The sequence below is a fragment of the Physeter macrocephalus genome, unplaced genomic scaffold, assembly GCF_002837175.3.
Source record: "Physeter macrocephalus isolate SW-GA unplaced genomic scaffold, ASM283717v5 random_10, whole genome shotgun sequence".
In the NCBI taxonomy this organism is placed as follows: Eukaryota; Metazoa; Chordata; class Mammalia; order Artiodactyla; family Physeteridae; genus Physeter; species Physeter macrocephalus.
The window spans coordinates 81,941-109,452 of NW_021145296.1; the positions used below are offsets into that span (position 1 = coordinate 81,941).

At 51.4% G+C, this 27,512-nt stretch overlaps 1 protein-coding gene and 1 pseudogene across 7 annotated transcripts in view; both read right to left on the reverse strand.

Annotated features, from left to right (window-relative positions):
- Positions 1-1,389: 1,389 nt before the first annotated feature.
- Positions 1,390-2,281, reverse strand: LOC112065489 (calcium-binding mitochondrial carrier protein SCaMC-2-like; annotated as a pseudogene).
- The window catches only part of LOC102988208 (calcium-binding mitochondrial carrier protein SCaMC-2), a 30,985-nt gene continuing 5,403 nt past the window's right edge, over positions 1,931-27,512 (reverse strand). The window contains exons 1-11 of one of the 7 annotated variants that reach the window (XM_028483175.2): positions 17,195-18,280; positions 8,485-8,611; positions 8,306-8,393; positions 7,586-7,621; positions 7,213-7,324; positions 5,850-6,008; positions 4,079-4,231; positions 3,621-3,728; positions 3,354-3,521; positions 2,633-2,783; positions 1,931-2,522 (exon numbers count right to left, since the gene is read on the reverse strand). In XM_028483175.2, the coding sequence (XP_028338976.1) occupies positions 2,338-2,522; positions 2,633-2,783; positions 3,354-3,521; positions 3,621-3,728; positions 4,079-4,231; positions 5,850-6,008; positions 7,213-7,324; positions 7,586-7,621; positions 8,306-8,393; positions 8,485-8,611; positions 17,195-17,413 (1,506 nt within the window). In that variant the 5' untranslated portion in view covers positions 17,414-18,280 and the 3' untranslated portion in view covers positions 1,931-2,337. The other 6 variants (XM_028483171.2, XM_028483172.1, XM_055082074.1 and 3 more) reach the window with 6 other exon arrangements.

Below are 27,512 nucleotides of genomic sequence, written 5' to 3' on the forward strand. Positions count from 1 at the left end.
CTTCCATCTTGAACACGGTTGAGACTTCCCCCACTCTCCCTGCCCCCCGATCAAACCCCCAGATCCTAAGGCTTCCTAGGTGCCGGCCCCGCCCTGACCTGCCAAAGGACTCTCTCCCCGTGATCAGGGCCCTTCTGCCTTCTTGCCTTTCTTCTGTCTCCAGTTCCGAGAGGAATTTCTTTGGACAGACATGGTGCAGCAGCGAGAAGGGTCACTCCCACGGCCCCCTCCTTCGTCTTCCCAGCCCACCTCACAGGTGCTGGGAAGGTGCAGTCAACCAGGAACATAAATACGAATAAAAAAGGAACTTGAAAATGACAGGCTATTAATTAAACACATCTATAAAAATAGTTAGGACATAACTCTGTTCAAATAAATACAAAATAAATAGGCTCCAAGCAGTGTGATATGTTGCATCAGTGGAATGTGAGGCTGGTCCCACTTTGCCCCGGTTGGGATTGGACACGAATCCCCGGGGCGTCAGAAACAGACTTTAACGCGGTCAGCCAAGCCGTTGGCTTTGTCTTCCCCCTGGAAGAACAGAACTTGTACATTTGTCCAGCTTGTCTTTCTGAACAAAACCCTTTTTCCAACAATACATAATTAAGGCCTTGAACACCTTTTCCTTCTCTCACCAGGGCGTGCAGACTCAGGGCAGAAACTGCCCTTCCTGCTTCAACACAACGCCCACTGCCCTCATGCCAGCGGGGAGGGAGAGGGAGGGAGTTCTGAGCTGGTGCCAGTCCTGCCACAGGCCGGGGCCCGCTCAGAGCCCCAGGAGCCCCCCAGCAGCAGGGAGCAGAGGCCCTCTGGGTCCCAGGACCCATGAAGCCATGCGCCAGGACGCCAGGCAGCCTTGCCCTCGTCATGCACACGGACATCCAGGTGCCCGTCTGTGGGGCAGCTCAGAAGCCAGACTCCTCCTTCTTCCCTGCCAGTGGCTGCGCTGCCGGTCGGGAAGTCGGGCTTAGGTCAGGTAGAACCACCCTTCCCCACGGACTGGGCGGACAGCAACAGCGTGGCGGGGGGAGTGGGCTGCGGGCCCTCCTCCTACCATTTAAAACAGCAGCAAGGAAGGAAGCAAGGTGGGCCCGGAGGCGCCCTGAGCCAATGGTCTGGCTGCGAGATCGCGATGGAAGAACTAAGCCAGCTTCCCAGCCCAGCTATTCGGCAGGCACCGCAGGAAACGTCCTGTCCCCACACGTGCGAGCCTGTGTTCTGCTGAGCCCTGGACCCTGAGGAACACCCACAGGTCTTCCCTGGAATGACGACAAGGGTCAGCCAGGGTCAGCAGGACAAACCCCGTGGGCCTGCCGGCTCTGCCCTCACCCTTGCAGGTGCATCCTAGGGTTTTCACAGCTTGGCTTAAGTCAGCTCAGTGTTGGCACATTCACAGAATGAGATGGCTACACATCCTGGGGCTGCAGGCCTAGGATCAGCGAGTCCGCGGGCGGGCTGGCCTCCCTCCCGTCACCGCGACTGCACGCCCAGGGTGATCTTCAGGTTCTCGTACACCACGTAGCTGATGCTCAAGGCTGGAATCACCCTGAAGTTGGGGGCCAGCCCCCAGTACAGATCAAAGGCCCCCTCGGTCCGCAGGATCTGTTTTGAAGAGGCTGCTCATGGTCACCTCCGGAGAGCCCTCAATGGAGGCTTGGGCCTGCATCCGGGTCCTGACCAGGGCCAGTGGGTAGCTGGCCAGCTGGCCACAGGCGCTTGACACGGTGCCACAGGCCAGGAGCACAAACACACTGGGGTGTGTGCTGTTCACTGCGTAGCGCTGCAGCCAGGCATTCTTGAGCATGTCGTAGACGGCCAGGTCTATCCCAGCGTAGGGGATGATCCCCAGCATGTTGGGAATGTAGCCTTTGTAGAAGGCGGCCATGCCCTCTCTGGCTAGGATCTTCCTGGCACAGTCCAAGGAAGCAAGGTGGGCCCGGGGAGGACGCTCAGCAGGCCCGAAGCCACCCCGCGCCGATGGTCTGGCCGCGAGGACGCGATGGAAGCACTGAGCCAGCCTCCCAGCCCAGCTATTCGGCAGGCAGCACAGGGCATGTCCTGTCCCCACGCACGCGAGCCTGTGTCCTGCTGAGCCCTGGACCCTGAGGAACACCCACAGGTCTTCCCTGGAATGGATACGAGGGTCAGCCAGGGTCGGCAGGACAGACCCAGTGGGCCTGCCGGCTCTGCCCCCGCCCCTGCAGGTGCATCCCAGGGTCTTCACAGCTTGGCTTAAGTCAGCTTAGTGTCGGCACATTCACAGAATGAGATGGCTACACATCCCGGGGCTGCGGGCCCAGGATCAGCGAGTCCGCGGGCGGGCTGGCCTCCCTCCCGTCACCGCGACTGCACGCCCAGGGTGATCTTCAGGTTCTCGTACACCACGTAGCTGATGCTTACGGCCGGAATCACCTTCATGAAGTTGGGGGCCAGCCCCCGGTACAGGCCGAAGGCCCCCTCGGTCCGCAGGATCTGTTTGAAGAGGCTGCTCATGGTCACCTCCGGAGCGCCCTCAATGGACGCTGCAGGGAGAGAGGTCGCCCGTCAGGGGCCTTTCGCCGGCTCCTCCCTACGTCCCAACCTGCCCGGGGAGACGGGCTCCTGGGGACCGACTGGCTGAGACCAGCCTTACCTTGGGCCTGCATCCGGGTCCTGACCAGGGCCAGTGGGTAGCTGGCCAGCTGGCCACAGGTGCTGGACATGGTGCCACAGGCCAGGAGCACAAACACGCCGGGGTCTGCGCTGTTCACTGCATAGCGCTGCAGCCAGGCATTCTTGAGTGTCTGAAAGGGCAGAGGGGGGCGGGGATGAGGCAAAGGGCCTACAGGCCCCAGGAAGGAAGGGGTTGTGAGGCAGTGAGAGACTGGGGGGCTGAGGGGACAGTTATCGGATCCACACAGGAGGTGCTGCCCCATCACATGGGATCCGCGAGGCCACTGTAACCTGATTCACTTGGCCTGGGCCGGCCTGGGCCGGCCTGGGGCTGGCTGGGCTCCCGGCCTGCCTGCCCTTTGTTTCTGCTGTCACTAGGGATTTCTGGATAGGATGGGGAGCAGGGATGACGCAGGGGCAGCCCCTCCCTTCCCTCCCCCGAGAGCCGGACTCCTGTGCTCCAGGGTCTGCTGGGGGCCCAGGGAGCCCCCAGGGCATCGTGCTCTGTAGATCTGCCTGCCAAGCCCCTGGGGGTACAGAACCTGGGGGCTGCCAGGGGCAGGCAGTGTGACAGGACACCCCTGCAATGGACAGATGAGTCTGGAAGGAGACAAAAGGGGGCGGAGGGGTGACACATGGCCAGGAGGGGGTTTCTGAATCTCTCCGGCTGCTCAAGGGGCCCGAGTCCTCTAGGGCCTCACCTCGTAGACGGCCAGGTCTATCCCAGCGTAGGGGATGATCCCCAGCATGTTGGGAACATAGCCTTTGTAGAAGGCGGCCACGCCCTCTCTGGCCAGGATCTTCCTGGCGCAGTCCAGCATGCCCGAGTACTGGCCTGTTTTGCGCAGGGCCATCCGGGTCTTCAGGACCTGCAGAGCCCAACGGAAGTGACGGAAGTGTGAGCCCAGCCCACTCCGCACCCTCACCTCCACGTGCACCGCCCGCCCCAGGACCAACGTGGCCCTCACCTCCATCGGGTAGATGCTGCTCTGGGCGATGGCCCCTGCCAAGGACCCTGCCACAAGCCTCTCGTGAATCCTCAGAGTCTCTTGGTCACTCCCAACGAGACGCTTGATCTGGAACAGGGAGCAAACAGACTGATACCCCCCAGAGGCCAGCACACCTGCTCCTGCCCCTGCCCCGCCCTTCCTCCCGGAGCCTGTCAGCTTTAGCCAAGACCTGGTGTCCCTGGCACTTCTGATGCTGCCCAGAAATGGAAGGAACTGGCCCCCCGTGGAACTGGTTGGTGGCAGAGCTGGGGGTCAGGCTCAGGCCTTCCCACCCACCGCCTGGCCCTGCTGCCCCTCAGGTACAAGGACTGGTTCCGGGTTCCAGGGAATCAGGAACGAGGCAGGGACCTCATTCCAAGGGAAGCTCGGGAAGCAGCTGCTGATGGGCGACCCTCCCTGGGGAGCTGGGTCCTCACCTGTTCGTAGGCCATGAACTTGATGGCCGACTCGGGGGCAATTTTGAGGACGTTGATGCCATTGCCGCGCCAGAGGGATTTGGCCCCTCCTTCTCGAATCATCTGGGTGAAGCCACCCACGATGCACATGTTGTTGCTGCGGGAGGCGTGGACCTGGGGGGGAAGGACAAGCGGTCAGAAGGAGCTCAGCGGCCACAGGGCCACCGTCGCCTGACACAGAGCCAAGATCGAGGTCGGCAGGCAGGCTGCGCCCTCGTGGTACTCTGAGGCCAGCTCGGTACCCTGAGCGTCTAACGTGGCTGCTCTAGGTCCCACTAGATTCTGCTGTGCACCTGCTGGTGCCAACCCCATGCTAAACACCTCCACAAGGACTACTTTAAAAAAAGTTGAGCTTTTTGGACTTCCCTGGTGGCACAGTGGCTAAGAATCTTCCTGCCAACGCAGGGGACATGGGTTCCAGCCCTGGTCCGGGAAGATCCCACATGCCGCGGAGCAACTAAGCCCATGAGCCACAACTACTGAGCCTGCGTGCTACAACTACTGAAGCCCGCGCACCTAGAGCACGGGCTCCGCAACAAGAGAAGCCACCGCAATGAGAAGCCCGCGCACCGCAACGAAGAGTAGCCCCTGCTCGCTGCAACTAGACAAAGCCCGCGCGCAGCAACGAAGACCCAACGCAGCCAAAAAATAAATTAAAAAAAAAAATTGTGCTTATTATGGAAAATTTTCAAACGTATGTAAAAGTATAGAGGATTACATAATGAGCTTCCATGAACCCATAATGAGCTTCAACCAGCCAACTGATGCCCCCCGCCCCCTCCCCCTCCCACCCCTCCCCCACCTCCATTCATTTAAAGCGCGTCCCCGGCATTTTGTCATTTCACCCAAGGACAGCTTTTAATCTCTACAGCATTCCTGGGGATTCAGCTAAGAAAAACAAACTGATGAGGCAATTTGTTCGAACCCCTTAGTTTCCAGAGGAATAGAAGTCCTGGGGGTGAAGTGACTCGCCTGAGGTCACCCAGCTGGGACAGTGGGACCCCGGGTCGGGTCCCAGGCCCAGAGCTCCTCTCCCCAAACCACTCGCCTCCCCGATTCAGCACCAGAAGGGAGTTCTCATTCTTCCATCCTCAGGCCTCAAACCGAGGCAGGCCCAGCAGGTGCTGAGGGGGTAAGGAAAGGATGCTGCCTTTTCCGAGCAGGGTTCCTGGCACAAAAAGTGCCAGAACACAAGTCAGGGGACAAGGGGGTGACTGGCCACTGTTCAAAAGACACTGGAGTCCACTGGTGTGTCCTCAGGCAGCTCGATTTCACAACCTTGCTCCCGACTTGGGTTCAGCACGAGCTGAACCTGCCCCGTGGACGTGGAGTTGGGTGCCCAGCCAAGGGAATGGCGTCCAGGCCAGGTGAGGACCTGCTCGCGCGGCCCCCCACACGGTGGCCTACGTAAGATGCGCTAAGGAAACAGGTTCCTGCCACACCCCAGTTCTCACTGCGGTCATCTGCCCCCAGTATGGCCCTGTAATGTGACTCCTGGCTTAAGGGCCTCAGATAAAATTAGATCAGGCCACCTAGGCCAGGATCTAATGTGCAGAAGGCCACCTAGGCCAAGCTCTAATGTCACCCTTGTCTGAGCAATAATTCCGATCTGATTTACTGGGTTAGAAAAGTATAGGCCCAAAGCGGGGCCCTAGAAAAGGGAGGGGAAACCAACCCACCAAAGAAACCCAAGGTGGAAACCGGGTGGCTTGGGGCCTCTTTTCCTGCGTACCTGCATGAGCACCTTGAGTCTGTCCAGGGGGGCCGTGCAGGTTCTCGATACGGCCCCCGCCCCACCGCCAGCCACCAGGTGTCTCCACCACATCCCCGTCTGCCTCTCCTCCACCGTGAACTCGTCGGGGACCGTCAGATTCTCACCCACATCAAAGATCTGCGAGGAAGACCAACAACGATAAATCTCGCAGGCTCCCGACGCTTGTGGCAGAACCGCCGGCAGACGGCTAGGTCCACAGCCTTCTGCCGCCTGGAATGGACCCCCTGCCCCTTCGCCGTGTGGAGGCAGCAAAGCTCTGAGCTGTCTGTGGCCTTGGAGAGGCCCAGGTTAGAACTGAGAGCACAGCTGGAAGAACGCAGGCAGGAAACCATGCGGACAGCCCTTTGGGACGCCGCCGGGGGCTCCTGCGAGAACAGCTTACAAAGGCACTGCAGCTGAAGATCACCAGGTTGGCTATGCTGGAAGACCCAGTCAGGGATAAAAATTCTTCTGAAACCCGATGTGTAACTGGATCACGTTGGTGGAACGTTATGCAAACACGAGAGGGTTGTGCTGCCTGTGTGATGCCCTCTCTCCCAGGTGGCCTCCTGGCTCGGCAGGCAGAGCCAGCTCTGCTCCAACCCCGGGGCTGCAGGCCAGACCCACGGGGCAGCGGCTCCTACGCACAGAGCGTCCACCTAATCTCACCCAACGAAGATGCCAGGCGTCCCCTGAGGGCACTTCGGGAGACGGAGGAGGAGGAGGACCTGTGACCTCCTCTTCTGGAGTCGACGGTCCAGGATGGATAAGACTGCCACCAGGGGATACTCAGCAAGGACCAGCAGAAAGGGGTGCTCGTGCATGAAGGGGGTTCGCGGGCAGGGGGTCAATGGGGCCACTACCAGTGAGGGTGCAGAGCTCTGTGTGTTTCTGACCAGGGGTGAAAGAGCAGCGGGGAGGTATTCTTTTGCCATAGAGAGAAATGACACAAAAAATGGGGTGGCCGGGGGGGCGGAAACTGAACAGCTCTGCTACTGGATCTCGACAGAGCAGCCCTCGGGAGGCTCTGGGAGAACGAGGAGGCTCAGGGAGAGGGTGCTTACAGTGGACCTCGAAGAACAGGCAGCACGTGGGGACAGGAGGGCATTGTTTCTAGCAGAGGAAGCCCCGTGCTTGGGGCGTGGGCGGGCCGTTCAGGTTGGCCAGCAGGAGGGAGATGGAGGGAGCATGTGGAGGGCTGGCGGAGAAGTAGACAGCCCTGCCACTGAAGGGGAGGTGGGCTGGGAACCCCCACCAGGATGGGGGCTAATGCTGGGCGAAGGGGACCCTATGAACGGACGAGGGAGAAACCACCTTCCGGCCCCGGGAGCACGGGGCTCACCGTGGAATGCTTCCAGTACAGGATGATCTCAGGGATGTTTTCCACGGGATGCAGGAGGTGATAGTCTCGCCACTCGTTCCAGTCGATGGTCATCGTGCCATTCTTGTCCATGCTGCAAGACAAACACGTGGGTCGCCCGACTGCAAACAGGCCCCATCTGTCAGCCGCACTTCCCACCTGCAGGGGAGCCGAGGGCAGGCGCGTGGCCACCAGGAAACCACAGGAGGCGCCTCTGCCCCGGAGGAGAAAAGGCCAGGTGGCTCCACATCCCACTTGGCACAAAAACGGGATTTAATGGCCCACGAGAACCCCGTTCTGATCAGGCACAGAGGTCAAGGAGGGAGGCGGTCCCGAGAGTGACACGGATACTTACTAGGTGACAGGGCCCCAGAAGTGGCCCGTTCGTATTCTGACAGACAGACAAAGGAGGATGCAGAGGAGAGAGGAGAAACAACACAAATAAGTGCTCTGAGCGGAGGTTAGTGACGCAAGCACATGCCACGGCACAGCACGAGGACGCGCCCTCCACGCGGAGGGGAGCAAGGGCCAGAGGCTGCCGTCCCTGACCAGCCGGCTTCGGGCCCCTGGGACCTGGGGAGGCTCGGGAGGACAGGAAGTGGCTCCGGGGCTGTTCTGTGCGAGTTCCCAGCACAGCAATGATGCCAGTCCCCAGGACCACCCCTGACCTGCAGGATGCCTTTCGGGGCAGCACGTCTGAGCACTGGGTTAAGAGGAAGTTCCCCACAGTGGAGGGCGGCCACGTGAGCCCTGCCCTTGCATGACCGGGCAGAGAAGGGTGTTCCTTGCCGGCCTTTCACCTACTGAAATCCCCCACTAGTCTTCTCTCTTAGTGGGTGGCTGGCGCTCAGGCACTCTGCCAGGTGATCTGTGATTCTACCACCGGGAGCTGACCAGGAACCCGGGGAGCGGCTGGTCTCTGGGAGGGGTTACTTATTCATCCCTTCCAACCACCGGAAGCCAAAGTTCGCGGAAACAGGGTCAATTCAGTGAACGGCACGAGGGAGTGAGTCCCAGGAACTTTCTTTCGTCACACTTTTGTTCAACCAAACGCAGGGGCTGGCTACGCACTCACCTCTTGAGGATCTTTTCTGCCTGCTGTTCAGATATCTTGACGCCTAGGTCCCGCAAGGACTGCATGATCTCCTGTGCGTCAATCCGTCCTGGAACAGCAGAGGCCGTGAGCCGGGAGCCAGCCCTGCGGAGAGGCCCAGGACCGCTGGGCCCGCCGCTGGCCCCCGGGGCAATGCTCACCATCATTCTTCTTGTCCAAACTCTTGAATACCAGCCTCAGTTTCTTCTCGTGATCTTGGAGATAATGGACAAACTCTTCAAAGTCTAGCTGCCCATCGAGGTCTTTGTCGCCAGCTTGTACAATTTTCTATAAAACAAAAGTAAGGTTTTGTCCTTCAGCTTTTCCCGTCCCTCGTGGTGTCCCGTTCCCAGGAAACAAGTGCTCAACCGTGAACAGAGGTGGCCCCATGACCCGAGACACTTCCCCTCCTCCACTCCCAGGGCCACCACCTGGATCCCCCAGGGCCGGCCGGAACCCAGCCAAGAGCCCGCCGTGTTTCCCTCATGAGCAAAGAGGAAAAAGAGCCCGCAAGAGGAGCCCTTCTGACAGAGGCCGGCAGCGGGGGGCCTGGTACTTCCACCAGGCCAGCTGCCCGGCTCCCCTGCAGCACTGCCCCTGGTGCCAGGCCTCAGCCCCACATGCTCTCCGCCCAAATGTGGGGTGGCCCTGGAGCTCCAGATTCCATCAGGAACTCTGCAGCTTGCTCTTTTTATCCCTAAAAGTGGCACTGGCCCAAGAACAATTGGGGGCGACCAGGGTAAAGGTACAGGGCAGAGCTGGCCCCTGCCAACGCCTGCTTGGCAGAAATACTGCCAGAGAGAACTCTGGAGGATGGACAAGTGGTAAGAGCAATGGGAACTGTTCTCGGGCCTGTGCTTGAGGGCGCTGCCTGTCTCTGATCTCAGGGGAGCCAGATACTATAACCAACCTCAGCTCCCTTAACCAGGCGCTGAAAAGCAGGGCAGCTCCACTTAGGAATAGTTCAGTGACCCAAGGAAGCTTTAAGAGACGCTTTCCTTGGCAGTGAGGTTCCAAAACTCTGCGCCTGCCCTTAGAGATGAGCTCTGTTCAGCAGCTGCCGTCCGTTTTGGATGCTCAGCAACTGGAACTTTTCCACAAAAGCACAAGCACTTGGTTTGGGCCCGGGGTCCTGCTAGACGCTTTACCTCCAGTAACCCACCGAGTCCTCGCAAACAGGCTAGGAGGTGGGTACTATCATTTCCCCCATTTTCCAGAGAAGGAAACAGAAGCTCACAGAGGTTTAGTAATTTATCCAAGGTCGCACAGCTAGGGAAGTGGAGGGCAGGATTCCAGCCAGGCCTGTTGGGACTCCAGAGCCACCTCCCTATAGAGTCTGCTGCCATTCTAAAGGTTAACCTCCAGACGGTGGGGAACACACGTGAGTTACTCCAACCCAGCAACACCCCGAAACTAGGACCAAAAATCTCCTAAGGAAAATGGTTATAGTCTCCCTGTGTTGCCCAATTCTCTCAGCAAGAAATACAGTCACTATCCACAAACCAATGTGGGTCTCAAAGTCTTCTGAGCCAGTGGGTTTGGAAATCGATGGGCCATTGGCTAGCTGGTCCTCTCCAGATACTGTGTCACCTAACATGATCCAAAGAACAACTCAGGGAGGGTGTGGCTGGAATGTGAGACAGAGGCTGCCACGTGTCCTATCAGCTGTCTGGAGTTATGTTAACTTCCTGCAGACATTTGTGCTCTCCACCAAGATACAGATTACATATAGGTTAGCACCCTAGATTTATGAGAGGAGCGGAAATAGAATCTGCATGTCATTTAGAGAGGAGGCGAACACTAGGCACGAAGCTCGTTGGTATCTGGGCTGCTCTGGCACCAACGTGATGTGATCCATGTGCCTTGTTGGGTGGGTGCCCGTGATACAGGCAACTCAAGGACATGCTCATGCAGCGAATTTCAAAATATTCTAAGTCGTTGCTTCTACCTCAGTCAGGTCTCCTTCCTCGGATATGCAAATCACCACCCCCGGAACACCAACTGACCTTCACTGCCACCGTGAGCCCTGGGGGACAGCACAGGATCTGATTAACGGAGAAGTTGGGGTGTCCCTTTAGGAGGCAGGCGACCCCCTCAGACTCTGTAGCTGTTTCCCCATATTTAAAATAGCAATGATTTCTGCTGCCTCCTGCTCCAAAGAGACGCCCAGGAAGGTCCCCTCACCCCTGCCCGTTGGTTTGTTTCACCCAGGGCACAGCCCTGTCACCTCCAGCCTCCGCAGCCACGGTTCCAACTCCTGGGCCTCCAATGAGGGGCCTCTACCCTCCCCTCCTGCCCCCCAGCTCAGAGAAAGCAGCTAGACTGTGCCCCCGCTTCCTGGCCCTGCACTGCTTAGAACCCCGCCCTCCGCAAGAAAATTCCTTTCCATCTCCCACAAGTGCCTTCCCTATAATTCCAGCCTTCCTTGGAAGTCACATGAGAGCCAGTCACTCCCGTGACGTACGTAGCCCTTTAGCCGCCTATAGTTATGCGACAGCTGGGGAAAAAACTGGCACGCTTAGAAATGGTGGGGACCTTGGAGGCACGCGGACCCTCTACCGGCTCATCCATTCACTCAACCAACACTGATGAAACGCCCGCTGCCTTCCGCGGTACAGACCTGCTTCCACTGGCGGTAGGTGGAGAACTCCTGGGAGGGGATAAAGACACTGAGTTTGAAGATGGACTTCAGCTCGGCGGGAAGCCCCTTGGACTCGAAGTACTGGAACTCGGTCTGGGCCTCCCCGATGAGGGGCACGTACAGGCACAGGCAGAGCATGCTGGTGGGAGCTGTTTCAGGCGGCGTGGAGGCCGGAGAATGCTGCCTGGCCCAGCACACTTGCACAAGGTATGCTGGGACGCAGCTGTCATTGGCTGCCTCCACCCTGTCCTTTCACTTAATTGAGAAAAGTCTGCTCACTGTACCTCCCGCCCACAGCCAATGAGCACAGAGCCCGGCAAGGAGGCGTGCGTTGCCCGAGTGCAGAGGGAGAAAGATCAGGACTGACGTCACCTGCTCCCCAGTTAACCCTTCGGAGACGGGCAGAGCGTTCTGCGCTGCCCTGGATCTGCCCCAGAAACCTTCGCCCTCTGGCTGCCAATCCCCCCAGACAAACAGCCTTTGGCCTGTTTTTCCACAAGGTCCCCAAACGCGTCACACAACCCAGTGGTTTCTCTGCTTGGTAAATCATTCCCAGCAGAAAAATAAGTGGAGGTAGAGAATGAATCAATGCTCACCTGAAACGGCCCCGTTTCGCCGTGAGGGTAGAAGTCAGTGGTGGGGGGAAGTAGTCCTGGAAGTAGCCCCCGGGGGGGTGGGGAGGGGCCTTTCACTTGCAGGGGAGCTGCCCCTCAGCCGGCTGCCTGGGCCACACGGCCTTCCAGGCACAGCTCTGGCTGGCTCTAGTGACCTTCCCCAGGCCACCCTGCACATGAGCACCCCGCCCCCCGTAGGCTTTGCCTGGGGGCCCCACAAGCACCGAGAGGCTGAAATGATGGGGGCAGGAAGAGGACACTCTAGGCCGCAGGTCATTGCGCCGGGGCACTTCTCAGCAGCACCAACCTGGGCTCAGGCTGGGCCTCACTTAAGATCCACGGACGTGGTCTTCGAGCCCACCTTCATACAGGACACTCTAAAGTTCAGTGCGTCGGAGCTTTCTGGCCTACAACCGTGCTGCTCAATACTTTTATTTTATTTTATTTTGCCACGCCACGCAGCACGTGGGATCTTAGTTCCCCGACCAGGGATCGAACCCGCGCCCCCTGAACTGGAAGCGTGGAGTTTTAACCACTGGACCGCCAGGGAAGTCCTCAATTTTAAATAAACTAAAATTCAATGCAACTAAAAATTCATTTCCTTGGTCGCATGGCCACACATTATTTCCATCATCACAGAAAGTTCTACTGAGCAACACTGCCCTAGAATGTCCCTTTGAGGTGAGGGATGAGAGGAAGCTTCAGGTCATGGAGAGTCAGGATCTGCTCTTTATTTAAGGGCCATCCTGCCACCTCCACCCCATTCCTTCCCAAGGAAGATGTCAGATTCGTGCTGCAGAGGAAGAGCCCACGTCACTGAGATGAAAAAGGAATCCGTCTCGCTGTGTTCCACCTACAGTGCACCACTTCCTAATACAGACGAAACCTCGCGACCAGGATGGATTAAAAACAGATGGATATCATTTGGGGATCCACCAAAGTAAAAGGAACTTCTTAAATTCACTAAAAAGCTTTTTGTTAAGAACTTGAAAAAGGTTCTGAAAATAAGATGTTGATGCTTATATACATCATTATGAAACAGATTTTAATAACTTACATGATGCTTCGGCCCTTCTAAAAGAGATCTGATGGTGAGTCTGTAAAAACAGGTCTTGGGCTGTTTCATCCATCCGCTAGGGAGGATCCGATAAGGTATCCAGAGGCAGCTCAGGATTATGCGGGCAAATTCCTGCTCAGCCTCCACCTAAATCCGTGGTACTCAGCTGTCTCTTAAACTACCCAATCCAGAATGTTCTGCTTTAGGGCTGTTTTTACGTACATCCTATCTCTGCTGCCGAGGTCCTGAAGGCAGGGCCTTTGTACTTCCTTGCCTGGAATGAGCCCTGGCCTTGATCACGGAGGTGCTTGACATAAGCAGTTTCTGGATGAATGAATGACTCGTGCTTGGCGGGCCTCTGAGTCCCCCGAAAGCAAACACGACCACTCTTGATGAAGACCTTAGGCTTGGTTTCCCAAGTACCAGCAAACAGAGTTCTCAGGGCATTTTGTCCACCTCAACTCAACAAGATACTGTACTAGTATTTTTATTTTAAAGGAAGTTCACATTTATAAATAAAAAGAGCTGAATTTTAAACGCTGATCTTCCTTTTTAAAATTATCCATGATTGCTTCTGAAACGAAAATAAATTACACAGATCTGTTGAAGTGTCTCATTTCAACGACAACTGCAGTCCTTCCAATACAAGATGGCAAATATTTTGACTGAATAAATAAGTTGTTCAATTGGAGATGTTCCTTTCCTACTAAACTATGTTTTTCAAATAATGTTGGTAAACATAATTGTACCATTGAGGGTTTTTGTTTGGTACCATTGAGCTGTATGATGTCCTTACAAGACAAATCTGAGAAGAGCTTTGAAAACAATACCAAATGAAAGTGAAATCAACATTCAATATATAAGGAACAATTATTAAAGCATTATCAAACAAGGGTAACTATCGTCTAGAATAAACAGAATGGAATGTCCTTGATTATAACAGAGCTCATTACTCTACGGACCAACGGTATCACAGGGCCAGGAAACGGTCTCTGACAAGTTCTGCATGCGCTTGTCAAGATGTTATTTTACAACGCTTACATTAATTCTATTCCAATGTTAATCTTAAAACAGGGCTCCAACGTATTTCTATTTTGCAACTGTGTTTGAGTCCAACAGAATGTCTTCATTGGACAAACGTAAACTGCTGTTTGCTTATCTATTTAAACCACCTATCTTCCTGAGTTGCATAGGTCATGCAGGACTCTGTTGTCACACAGAAACCTTTACTTCTCAGTTGAGCCAATTTCCAGGCACCTGGTGTCCAAGGCAAATGCTCTCTCCCTGGAATTACAGACACTGGGCCCCAGAGGGGCCCTGGGGTCATCTCTGAATCTCCGAGATGAAGAAACAGACCAGGAGAGGCCACCTGGTTTGCCCGGGCCCCAGAGCCAGCTGGCGGAGGCTCACCCAGAGCCTGGCTCCTGTTACAATGGCCACTTAAAACAGCATCGAAGCCTGACACTGCCATAAAGAGATTTTAGAATTCAGCTTCCAAAGAACACTTGTCAGCCTGACCCTGAGAATTACAGTGAGCAGTACCTCACGTGGGAAGGCAGCAGATGCGGGGGAGTAATTTCAGCCTTAGCTTAAAAAAAAAAACCACAAAAAAATGTATCTGTTACAGCTCTGAACACATACGTGAGAAATACAAATAAGGAAGAAGAATATGGCAGGGCTCAGGACTTCCCTGGCGGTCCAGCGGATAGGACTCCGCGCTTCCGCTGCAGAGGGCACGGGTTCTATCCCTGGCTGGGGAACTGAGATCCCGCATGCCACGTGGCGTGGCCAAAAAAAAAAAAAAAAAAACGTTCATAAGGCAGGGCCTGTGCTCCATTTCTGATGTTTCACACCAGCTCCCGGTGCTTCTGGAGGCCCGAGTAAAGTGCTCTCTCCCCCTCCTGCCATCGACACGTCTTCTCTGCTATCTTTACCTGTTCTAATTTTGTGACCCAGATCTACTTTTGTTTCCTTTCTTCCAATGTCCATTCCTGTAACAACTAGTACTCAGAAACAATGGCAGCCACTCCAGATGCCTTAGAATTCAGTGGCATTCGATTTCCCTTAATCCGTTAAGAAGCAGTTCCTCTCACAAGCATCTTCTCACCCTCAGATCTGCGCATGCCCCCACCCCACCAGCTTTCCTTGTTCTACCACTGTTTCATGCCAAAGATTCCCATAAGTGCCGGAATACCATGAGTAAGAACAGGGCAGGCAGAGTACCTCTGGGAGTGTGGCATTAGCTCATACAGTATTTCCACGGCCCCCGCCGCCCCGCCAAGCCAAAAAAATTAATATATTGCCAGCATCCAGCTATTCTAGCCCCACCCACCCGTAAGGCCCTCGAGCCTCATTTGCTGCTGTAGCCGTCGTGTCATTTGATGATCGGGTTGCCATGACAGCCCCGTGGAGCCGGTTTCCAATGAAACCTGCCTGCACTTGGCAATTAGACACACAATGAGCAAAATTCTCTGAGCTTCTGAGAAGACGGCCCCTCAGGATTTGAAAGCGTGAATGCCGCTCAGGGCACCTCCCACTCCAGACTAATGGCTTTCTTCTCCAACTGCAGATCGACTGTAAGACAAAGATAAAGGGGGAAACTGGAACAGTTCCGAGAATAAAAGCTTGCCGGAACCTGACTCACCAGCAGACATATTTAAGAGAGAAGTGAGAGTCGAACAAAGTAGCGCCACTGGGAAACTGAGAAGGATGAGAACCAAAGTGAACGTCTCTACGAGGTTTCCATGAGGTTGTGGCAGCGTCTGCCGGAGAGAAATGGCGAGCCAGGCCCCACCGGCCCGCGATCCCAACCTCCAACCCCTACCTTCAAGAGCAGCTGTGCTGGAAAAGGACGCACGCTGCTGAAACACTCTTCCAGTTCTTAGTTTGTCTGCCTTTAAAGGGTCTGCACCGCCCAGATGTGCTTTCTTGCTTGTTTCAAACCAAGCCAGCTGACGCACCTCCCTCTTGGGGCTCCCCACACCCCCAGGCAGCTGATCCATCTCCCTTCTGGGGAGAAGTGTCAGCGAGAGGTGTGGGTCTCAGGTTCAGCCTGCCTTGCTCCCGATTCTGTAGGCCAGGAAAGAAGCCGTTCAAAACAGTCCTGATACCAGGCCAGCCCAGGGGGAGGGCTGGCCAGAGCTGCCAGTCGGTGTGAGTCTGGGAAGTGGAGCAGTTAATTATTAAAGTCAAAAGTGGGTGAATTTAAAAGGAGCCAGCCAGTCCCTTAAGCCCTTGGCCATAAGGCAAGCAGGTCTGGAGATAAAAGTTCCTCACAATAGATAACGCCACGGCCATTTCCGAGCTCCTGTAAAATGATCAAAAGGTAGAAAGCGACACCTGTCACATCTCAGGCACAGTGCAGATGCCGAGACGCCCGTCGCCCCGGACGAGCCCCTCACAGACTGAGGATTCTCCTCAGTGCTTAACCCGAAACCGCTGCACAAGTTGTTGCATCGCAAGTCCCTGCCACGTAGCAAAGGAAAAATGAACACCCATTTCTCAAATGCAGTAGCTCAATCCAGCAGAACCTTTTCTGGACTCTACAGTGCGCCACACACAGGGCAGAATCTCCTCCCTTTTTCCAGCAGATTTTTATCCTGAGAAAGGAGAAAAGATTCAAAATAACCAAGCCTCAGGAGGCGAACAAGGTTCTCCTACCACAGGCAGGAGAAATCACAGCCAAATAGCCCTTCTGTTCTAATCCTGAGAACTCGACTGGTCCCATTAAAAACGGCTCTCTTAAGGGAAGGTGAGGGCAGTACATGGCAAAGTTCCAGGTAGACTGAAATGAAATCTCACCTCTACCCCTTCTTAACTGTTTAATCCCGGGCAGATTACTTAACCTTTCTGCACCTCAGTTTCCTCATCTGTGAAATGGGGGTGCTACCACTTACCCTGGTTCTTGTGAGGATCAGATGACAAAACCCACGCTCAGGGCACGAGATGGACGGAAGGCCCCAGCGCTCAGCAGACCCGCAGACCCGTGAGGAGCGCCGGCCTCCGTGCACTGAGACTCCAGCCTCCACTCGGCCTCATGGCTCCCTTTCTCCCGGAAAGAAAGGCAAGACGGGTCCCCTGCCCACCAAGGCAGAGGGTCTGACCTTTGGGATGCAGGGCAGGCTGGTCCTCCCCAGCTCCCGGCAGCTGGGTTCACCTTTGAAGGTTTGCTCTGTTGCCCGCTGAGCTCTGTCCTCCCTGTGCTGTTTAAACAGGCTAAGACCTAAGACACGGTGTAACTGTTTGTCCCTGCCTTTCAAATGGCTTTCTGGGGCCAAAGAGACAAATCCTAAGGTAAATCTTCCATCGCATTCAACCTTCCTTCTTCAAATGGCCGCACTGAAGTGGTCACAATAGGGTAATAAAGCTTTTGCAGTGGCCACAGAAAGATTCTGGACTGGAGTTGGGCTTCTTCATTGTCTAACACGTCTCCCCAGGCCCCCGGTACCAAACGGATTCATTCATAAGTCCTCTCTTCCTCCCCCACACTCCAGCTTTTTCCAGGAAAATGATCCTAGGCTAGCCCCTAACCTAGGAGGTCCTCTCGACGTTGCCATTACCTTTGGAAACTGCTCTGCGGGTCCGACCACCAGCAAGATGGTGGGTCTCTTTTCCGTGGCCTCAGCCCTTCCGTCCTGTTTCCCCAGAAAGCTTGGCATCTGGGCTCCCCGCGCCGGAGCCGGGGTGCCTCTGACTTCGTTCCCGCTCCCCTCTCTGGAGCCTTGGCACCTGGCCCTGGGGAAGAAGCTAGACAGAAAATGCCACAGCATCTGCAACATCACGGCTTCCTCCCCACGTCGCCGACGGTGACCGTTCACTTTTGAGGAGGGATGTGACCACAATGCCAAGGGTCTCTGGCTACACAGCTGCTTGGACGACTAGGCTGGGGAGTTGTAAGGCTGGCAGCTCTGTATGCAGTGGCTGTTTCCTGCCTTCTCAAATTTGCTCGCGCTGCTGTCGTGCCTGGCCTGAGAAGCAGCTCACTCTGAAAGCCCCGCCGGGTCGCTGACAACGAGAGGGCAGCTGGAGCTTCTTCAATAACAACTCACTTTTGCAGGTGGACGGTGATCAAATGCTTGGCTTTTTGAAAAAAGGAGAAAGCGATAGCCCAACAGACCTCTCCCGGAGGCAGAAGCAACTTCGAGCTCCCAATTATTCAGCTGTCCTTGCTCAACTAATGATCATCACGCAAGTGAGGACCCGAGCATCCAGCCTGCATTCTCACTGCAGCAGGGCGCGGCCAATCACCTCTGCCGACACTACCGAGTTCCTTATCCCCACCAGCAACATCCCTCCAATCACAGCCGACCGATTCCCTGCATGCAGCCGGCAGTTCTGCAGGGAGGTGCCCGCGGTAACCTCCAGAGGAGCTTCCAGTCTCACAGAATCCACCTTGAGCTGGCTGGTCCTCAAGAGTCCAAGTTCCTTCTCTCCACCTGGCTGTTTCCGGGATGACATTCCCCATCAAGTTTAGCACAATCAAGAGATCCTGGCAACACTTCCTAAGACATCTAGCAACACTCTCCCTTGTTCCATTATCCCATTCTCTGCAACTGTGTGTAACACAATGCGCGCCATATCATAGCCACTCCTCTGTGTCTCGCTCTACAAGATGAACTTCCTGGGGACAGGGACCAAGTCACAGATCTTTCTACCCCTCGTACCCAGAACCAGGCACAGATGAAGTCTGTGGACTGAAATGAGTAAACGATCATGAATAAAAGGGAATTAATCTTTGGTCATTTGTTTCTTAATTTACTGGCAGACAAATGCAGTGCCGGGTCATCCCTCACAAAGGTAACCCTTCGATACGGTGTTCACAACCATTATTTTGAAAACAAACACAGCATGAAAAAAGTTTGATAGACTGTGTTGGGGAGAGTATGGAGAAACATATACCCTCACACGCTGCTATGAGAGTGTAAATCAGTATAATCTCTCTGGAGAGCAATTTAGTCACAGCTACCAACATATCAAAAGCACAAATGCTCTGACACAGCAATTCCACTTTTAGTGATTTATCCTGCAGATATATTTGCACATGTGGGAAATCACATATACATATGTGATATATATGGGATACATACGTGTGATAAAATATAAGGATACTTTTTGCAGCCTGATTTACAATAGCACAGGTTTGGGGGCTTCCCTGGTGGCGCAGTGGTTGCGCGTCCGCCTGCCGACGCAGGGGAACCGGGTTCGCGCCCCGGTCTGGGAGGATCCCACATGCCGCGGAGCGGCTGGGCCCGTGAGCCGTGGCCGCTGAGCCCGCGCGTCCGGAGCCTGTGCTCCGCAACGGGAGAGGCCACGGCAGAGGGAGGCCCGCATACCACAAAAAAAAAAAAACAAAAAAAAACAATACAATAGCACAGGTTTGGAAACAATGTAAAATTCTTTAGAAGGGGAGTAGGTCATAAATTAATGCACAACCACAATGGAGCCCTAGGCAGCTGTCAAAAAGAGTAAGGCAGCTCTACACCTATTATGGAATGACTTGAAAATATCTTGGTAGATGAAAAGAGCAAGGTGCAGAAGAAAGGGGATAGTTTGCTGCCATCTATTTCTAAGCTTGTGTACGTGAAGAATCTCTCTGGAAAGACAAACTAAAATCGAAGAGACGGTTTGGGGTGGGGTCGGGGGGAACTCGGGGGTTTGAAGGAAGAAAGATAGATGGGAGGTTTATTTTCATTGAATATCCTCTTATATCTGGTGAAACCAAATCATGAGCATGTATGACCAGGCACACATGTGTGCATACATACAACCATTATTTAAAGAGAAAACACGACAAGGGAAAGCAAGACGGCATGCTTGTTTGAAAGCTGAGGAACTCGCATCAGTTGCCCTCTCACTGGACATATAGAACAACTTTACCTGGAAGCAGTTTTGTGTGTTGGTTAAACGTCTAGTCTTTGGAGCCAGACCCCAGGTTCAATCCTGGCCATCAATTACTGGCTGTGTGATCTTGGTCAAGTTACTTTACCTCTCTGTGCTTTAACAGCCTCATGTGCAAAATGGGGATAGTAACAGAACCGTATCATTACCTCACAGAGTCGGTTAAAGACTAAATGAAATAATGTACAAAGCTCTTAGAACAGTACATATTAGCTATTTTATCTAGAAAATGATTGTGAGGGACTTCCCTGGTGATCCAGTGGTTAAAACTCCACGCTTCCACTGCAAGGGGCATGGGTTTGATGCCTGGTGGGGAAACCAAGATCCCACATGCTGTGCGGTGCAGCAAAAAAAAAAAATAAAGAAAAAGAAAAGAAAATGATTGTGAGTTCAGGGTCTTCTCTGGTGGCACGGTGGTTAAGAATCCACCTGCCAATGCAGGGGACATGGGTTCAAGCCCTGGTCCGGGAAGATCCCACATGCCACGGAGCAACTAAGCCAGTGTGCCACAACTACTGAGCCTGCACTCTAGAGCCCGTGAGCCACAACTACTGAAGCCCGGGCGCCTAAAGCCCATGCTCCACAACAAGAGAAGCCACTGCAATGAGAAGCCTGCACACTGCAACGAAGAGTAGCCCCTGCTTGTAGCAACTAGAGAAAGCCCACGTGCAGCAACAAAGACCCAACGCAGCCATGAATGAATGAATGAATGAATGAATGAATAAATAAATAAATAGAAAATGATTGTGAGTTCATAGAAATAAATAGCTTTAATACTAAAGAAGAGCCAGTCCAGAGCAAAAATCCCTATATAAATAAGTAATCCTTTAGTGAAAATTAATCTTTTTTTAGGCACTGAAAATCTGGTGAGTTGGGGGAGATGGTGATGTTTTAGGCCCCCATCTACAAACATGAGATAAATCCCTTATTGAGTAGGTTACTGGCTTTTCATTTAATGGATTACTCTGTACCACGGAACTGAGTTATGAACTCGGAGGGGTTCTAGCCAAGATGGAGTAACAGGAACCAATTCACCTTCCTGCCTGTAACAACTTAAATTTCTGAAAATACAAATTAAATTTCTGAAACCCAGTGATGAAAAGGAAAATCTTAAAAGCACCTTAAGGAAAAGACCGATTACTTACAGAAGAACAAAAACAAGAATGACAGGGGGCTTTCCATCAGAAACTGTTAATCCAGAATTTTATACTTAGAAAAATACCTTCCAAAAGGAAGGCAAAATAAACACTTTTCAGACATACAAAAGCTGAAAGAATTTACCACCAGCAGATCTGCGTTACAAGAAATGTTAAAGGAGTCCTTCAGATAGAAGAAAAATGATAACCAGATGAAGAATGGAATGAAAGGAATGAAGAGCACTAGAAATGGTAATTGTGTGGGTAGATAGAAAGAACTTTTTTCTTATTATTTAAATCTCTTTCAAAGATAAGTGACAGTTGGGACTTCCCAGGTGGTGCAGTGGTTAAGAATCCGCCTGCCAATGCAGGGGACATGAGTTCGATCCCTGGTCCGGGAAGGTCCCACATGCCATGGAGCAACTAAGCCCATGAGCCACAACTACTGAGCCTGTGCTCTAGAGCCCGTGAGCCACAACTACTGAGCCCACGTGCCACAACTACTGAAGCCCGCGTGCCTAGAGCCCGTGCTCTGCAACGAGAGAAGCTACCGCAATGAGAAGCCCGCGCACCGCAATGAAGAGTAGCCCCTGCTCGCTGCAACTAGAGAAAGCCTGCGTGCAGCAACGAAGACCCAACGCAGCCAAAAATAAATAAATAAATTTATTTTAAAAAAAGATAAGTGACAGTTTAAAGCAAAAATAAAACAATGTATTGTGGGTTTATAACATACGTAGAAGTAAAAATGTATGAGAACCGTTGCACAAAGGCTGGGAGGAAAGAAATGAAAGCATACTGTTTAAGATTCTTAAATTATTTATAAAGTGGTATAATATCAGTTGAGGTAGGCTGTGATAAGTTAAAGATGTATACTATAATTCCAAAAGCTACCATTAAAGAGAGAGAGAGAGAGTTATAGCCAGTAAGCTAACAAAAGAGACAAAATGGAATCATAAATAATATTCAAGTGACCCAAAAGAAGGCAGAAAGAGAAAGGCAACACAGAACAGATGGCACACATAGAAAACAAACAGTGAGAAGGCAGATTTACACCCAACCAAATCAATAACAATAGATATAAATGGTTTAAACATCTCTTCAAAGGTAGAGATTGTCAGGTTGGATAAAAAAAGCAAGATCTAGCTATACATTGTCTATAAGAAACACACTTTAAATATAAAGATACAAGTAGGTTAAAAGTAAAAGAATGGACATAACAATCCTAAATGTTTTTGGATCACATTACAGAGCTTCAAAATACTGGAAGCAAAACCCAACAGAACTGCAAGGAAAAGGAGACAAATCCACAATTATAGTCAGATCTTAACACCCTCATCTCAGTAAATGGTGGAGCAAGTAGGCAGAAAATCAGTGAGGACATGGAAGACTGGAACAACACTAGCTATCTACCAACTTGACCTAACTGGTCTTTATAAAACACTTCACCGAACAAGACTAGAAAGCACATTCTTTTCAAGTACACACAGAACGTATTCTGGCCCAAAACAAGCCTCATTAAATTTAAAAGGATTCAACTTGTACAAAATGTTTTTTGACCACAGTGGAAATTAACCTAGAAATCAATGACAGAAAGGTATCTGGGAAATTCCTAAATATTTAGAGACGAAATAACGCCATTCTAAATAATCCATGTGTCAAAGAAGAAATCAAAAGAGAAATTAAAAAGTATTTTGAATGGTGTGAAACCACAACACAGCAAAACTTGTGGGATGCAGCCAGAGCAGGACTTAGAAGGGAATACCTACATCAGAAAAGAGAGGTATCAAATCAATGACCTCAGTTTCCACCACAAGAAACCAGAAAAGAACAAATTAAACCCAAAGTCAGCAGAAGAAAAGAAATAATAACTAGGTGAGGAAGAGACCAGGCCTTATTTATCCTAAAATCTCCCTTGACCAGCACCTAAGACAGCGATCAATGAAAATCTGTTCAATTTGCATACTTTGCCAATATTTTTATTTTAAAGCACCTTTGATTTACTTGTGGGTTAATGCGGTACATCTCTTTCCTTACACCACAGCATCGCCTAAACCACCAATATCTGGTAGAGATCATCAGTTTCTTTTGCTATTATTATAATACAACTCCACCTCACTTAACTTTCTTGGGTATGAGGGACCACCCATATCCAGAGACAGGGCTGGCAAGTATAACCCTCCAGTAACTGTAGATTTATAAACATCCACAGAACCTGGTTAAGCTGAGGGTAATCACCTGCAGAAGCAACCCCCTCTTCCAAGAATCTAGAAAATAGAGACTTGGGGATAAAACTGTGTCACAGGATCTCCCGTACTTTTCAGAGAAAACAAATTCTAATGGAATGAACCCCCGGCGGGAACCCATTCCAAATTATCCTGATGAATTGCCCAGGGTATAAAAGCCCTTGGGACATCACACAGAAGGACAACTGGAGATTCCTGAGGGCGTCTTATAACAGGGCAGAGAGCTCTCCCCATGTCCGTTGTTTACAAGTTTCACTACCTACTACCCATCTATGTATCTTAGAATTACAATTAGCATTCAGAAGAGATGTTGTCAAAGGGAAGACCACTAAGACTTTCTTTTTTAACTGAAAAATGAAGTCAGGTTTTATTTGACAGAGAGCCAAATGGATCTGATTTGAAAATGAAGACTGGCTTGGCCAACAGGTTATATGGAAGGCATTTTCCATAAATGGGATGAGTCAAATCTGCAAAACTCTAAGGTTTTGCTCAAAACCCAAACTGACAAACTAAAACATTTAAGGCAGATACACAGTATGCCAGAAATTATATCCTCTGCAGCTATTAAACTTATGACAAAAATTTTTAGATGTCAACTTAACGTGCAACGGGGTACAGTGTTTTTTAAAATCCTTTTCGGGGACTTCCCTGATGGTCCAGTGGTTGAGAAACTGCCTTCCAACGCAGGGGACGCGGGTTCGATCCCTGGTCGGGGAACTAAGATCCCACATGCTGTGGGGCAACTAAGCCCGCGCGCCGCAACAAAGATCCTGTGTCCCGCAACGAACGCCCGACGCAGCCAAATAAATAAATATTAAAAAAAAAAAAAAAAGAAAGAAAGAAAAAAATAAAAATAAAATCCTTTTCGGATGGTACAGGAGCAAAAGAGTTTGAAGGATCTCTTTATACGTTGGTAATAACGATTTGTTATTTCAAAGGCACCACTGTGGCAGGTGACTATCCTTCTCTGAAATGAGTCAACCGGAGAATTTAAACACTTAGATCCTGGGTGCTGTCCTGTGCCATCCCATGGCAGCAGGGGTTTCAGAATGTCAGGCAGGACTATTAAACAGCCTCATGCCCTCGACTCAGCCCACAATTAGACAATGAAGAGGAGCCAGGCACCAGCCTCATTTGGCACCGAAGACGACAAAACTGCAGTAATGAAAAAGGTGAAATCCCCTAATCTATTTCCATTTTAGGAAGTAAAACTAGAAAATCTAGCTTTGGTCAAAACTCCCTGAAGGGGACTCCTGTGACTGTGGAAGAGAGAAGTGCACCACAGAGAAAACAGTCTCTTGGACGCTTATTTATTCCTGGTGAAAAGCCAGTCTCCATTGAGGTCCCAAGTTCAAGGTCAATGCCTGCTAACAAAGATGTCTTTTTCTTTTCTCTGAAAGAAAGTTAGGGGCTTCCCTGGTGGCGTAGTGGTTAAGAATCCGCCTGCCAATGCAAGGAACAGAGGTTCGAGCCCTGGTCTGGGAAGATCCCACATGCCGCGGAGCAACTAAGCCCGTGCGCCACAACTACTGAGCCTGTGCTCTAGAGCCCGCGGGCCACAACTACTGAAGCCCATGCGCCTAGAGCCCGTGCTCTGCAACAAGAGAAGCTACTGCAATGAGAAGCCCACGCACCACAACGAAGAGTAGCCCCCGCTCGCCACAACTAGAGAAAGCCCGCGCGCAGCAACGAAGACCAAAGGCAGCCAAAAATAATAAATAAATTAAATTAATAAATTTTAAAAAAATAAAAGAAAGTTAGGGGTGTACAAAATTAACCTGATTTTAAGTATAGGATTTTGAGATGTAGCACGTAAATTAAAGATCTGTAGAAACAAGAGACCACGTAGAAACACAGCATAATTTCTCTTCTTTTTCTGCTCTTACAGGAGCCTGATTCTCCTTTCAGATTAGATAGATGCCAAGGGGGGCAGGGGGAGAATATGGTATCGAGGCCGGCATGTAAACACCCAATCACCTTAAATGATCAGAATTTCCCAACCAACCCAAAATTGACCAGTGGGACCGAAACCACTGGTACATGTTCAGCCCACTTGTGGCAGCCACGCTTTCCTTATTCGCTCTTTCTCTGCTCCCACGTGAAAAGGCAAACTAGCAGATTTATTACTAAAGCAACACTAAATGTTTGTGGTTTCTTAAAGCTGATTTCAGGATCGCACTCTAAAACTGAGATCATCTGAATGAGTGAGAATGGAGCTGTCACCAGCTGCTTACTCTGTCCTGGGGGAGGACCTCAGAGAGAAGAGCCCAGACACAGGCATGAAGCCCACCGGATGGACAGCTGCCTTCAGCAAATATACATCAGAGCTGCTCAGGGTGTGAAGGGCAGCTGGGAGAATTCCGTGTAAGAATGACTGGTTTATATCGTCAGCACTTAGAAACAATTCAGAAAAGGTATTTTTTAGCTGTAGAACTATTTACCAGATCCTATTTTTACTGCTTATATAGGTTAAAGAAGAGACTCTAGCAAAAAAAATACATCCAAGACATAAAGGAAAACAGGAAAAAAGTTAACCACGTCCATAAATGCATCACTAAAGGCTTTTATAATAATGTAATCTCTCCCTGTAGTGCTTCTGTAAGACCCTGGACAAGTCATTTAACCAGAAGCGACGGTGGGGAAAGGCCAACAGGATGGTGAAAGTGGGCACAGTAGCGGGTTGGTTTTAACCAACGGGAATCTTCACTGTGTCAGACCAAAGACAAGGATTCAACACTCTGTGCTTATTCTGGGTGATCTAAACCATTCCCTGCCCTTTATTTTCCCCCCTTTTTTTTCATCACTGGCATTTCAATTTTTTTTTTTTTTTTTTTTTTTTGCGAGTTTTCTCACACAATGGAGGTGGTTTTCCCTGTGTTTGGTAAGAAGAGTCACATCAGACTCCAGCCCAGGAGGAGGGAGAGCTGGAGGAAAGGAGGCAGGAGGCCAGGGGTAGATGGAATGTGGAAAGCTTCACAAAGCAGCAGCAGGAACAGGGACAGCCACCAGCTCCAGTTTCCCCTGGACCCTGGGAAAATAAGCCATGACTCACCTCCTTTTCAAGCTTCCCGGCCAAGAGTTTAAAGCAGATAAGAAGCTCCTTCTGTCCTACCTTTGTTATTCATTTATTTTAAAGGAAGGCGCACTTTAAGACAACAAATTCTTTTTTTAGGTATTGTGTTGAGTCTTTTATAGCCCAGAGCATACCTATCATTTCAGGCCCTGCTTCCTGAGCACCATGGGGGTCTTAAAACGCTCAGCTGGTGTCATGGCACAGATACTTCCTTGTCACAAACTGTGAAAATAAAGGCCTCAAAGTTTTATTATTATTATTATTATTATTTATTTTTTTTTTTGGGGGGGCTCTGTTGGGGCTTCGTTGCTGTGCGTGGGCTTTTCTAGTTGCGGTGAGCAGGGGCTATTCTTCGTTGAAGTGCACGGACTTCTCATTGTCGTGGCTTCTCTTGTTGTGGAGCACGAGCACGGGCTCTAGGCATGTGGGCTTCAGTAGTTGTGGCACGCAGGCTCAGTAGTTGTGGCTCGCAGGCTTAGTTGTTCCACGGCATGTGGGATCTTCCCGGGCCAGGGATCGAACCCGTGTCCCCTGCATTGGCAGGCTGACTCTTAACCACTGTGCCACCAGGGAAGCCCAGGCCTCAAAGTTTCAAGGATTAGTTAAGTACCTCCAGCCACGGAAGGAAGGAGGCAGTGTATGTTGAGCTAAATTGGGCAGAGCCCAAATCCTGGGTTCTGCCACTGCCTTTGCTTTCAACCAGCCTCAGTCCCACTTCTACACACTAACGAGGTGAGTGACATAATCTCCAAAGGTTTTAATTAAGCTCTACTTGAAGCTTCCATTTTCACAACCTCAAAGTGAACTCTATGTTTGAGAAAAGACCATCTATGGCTTATGAAACGGGCAACAGGCTGACAAGAGCGGTGCTCAAGAGGGCCCATTGCCATCCAGGGAAACATTTGGGCCAAAGACATCATTGGGTGTAGAGTGACATGACCACTTCTTAGAAATCTCCTGCCACTGGGGTTTCTTTTTCTTTTCTTTTCTTTTTCTGTTTTAATCTTCCTAAAAGCTATAGGGCCCAGGCTTTCCGCAGCCCTGTCAGCTGACAGGAGACTGTGCTCTCCCTGGGTGCTACACACCCTTTATTACTGACACACCCTTTATTACCCAAATCCCCCAGACCTTCTCCTTCCTTCTAGTCCACTTTTCACCTTAGCTACCTAAGAAAAAAATGTAGAGGATACGACCAACTGTGGGCATCTTATTTTCAGACTCGATGGGGGAAAAAGTCACTTTGTATTGAACCCTGTCCCAGGTTCTTTATGTACTTCTAATTCAATCCCACAAAAACCCACTGAAGTAGGTATTCCTACCACCAGGATAGGGAGGCTGATAAGACCTGGAGAGGTTGGTAACTTGCTCAAGGTCACACAGCTTGCAAGCAGCACAGACAATACTTGAACCCAGGTTTATATTATACCACAAAGCCTGTACTGGGTTATTTAAAGAAGTCTTATTGAGATATAATTTGCATACCATACAAATCACCCATTTGAGTGTACGATTTGATGGCTTTTAGTAT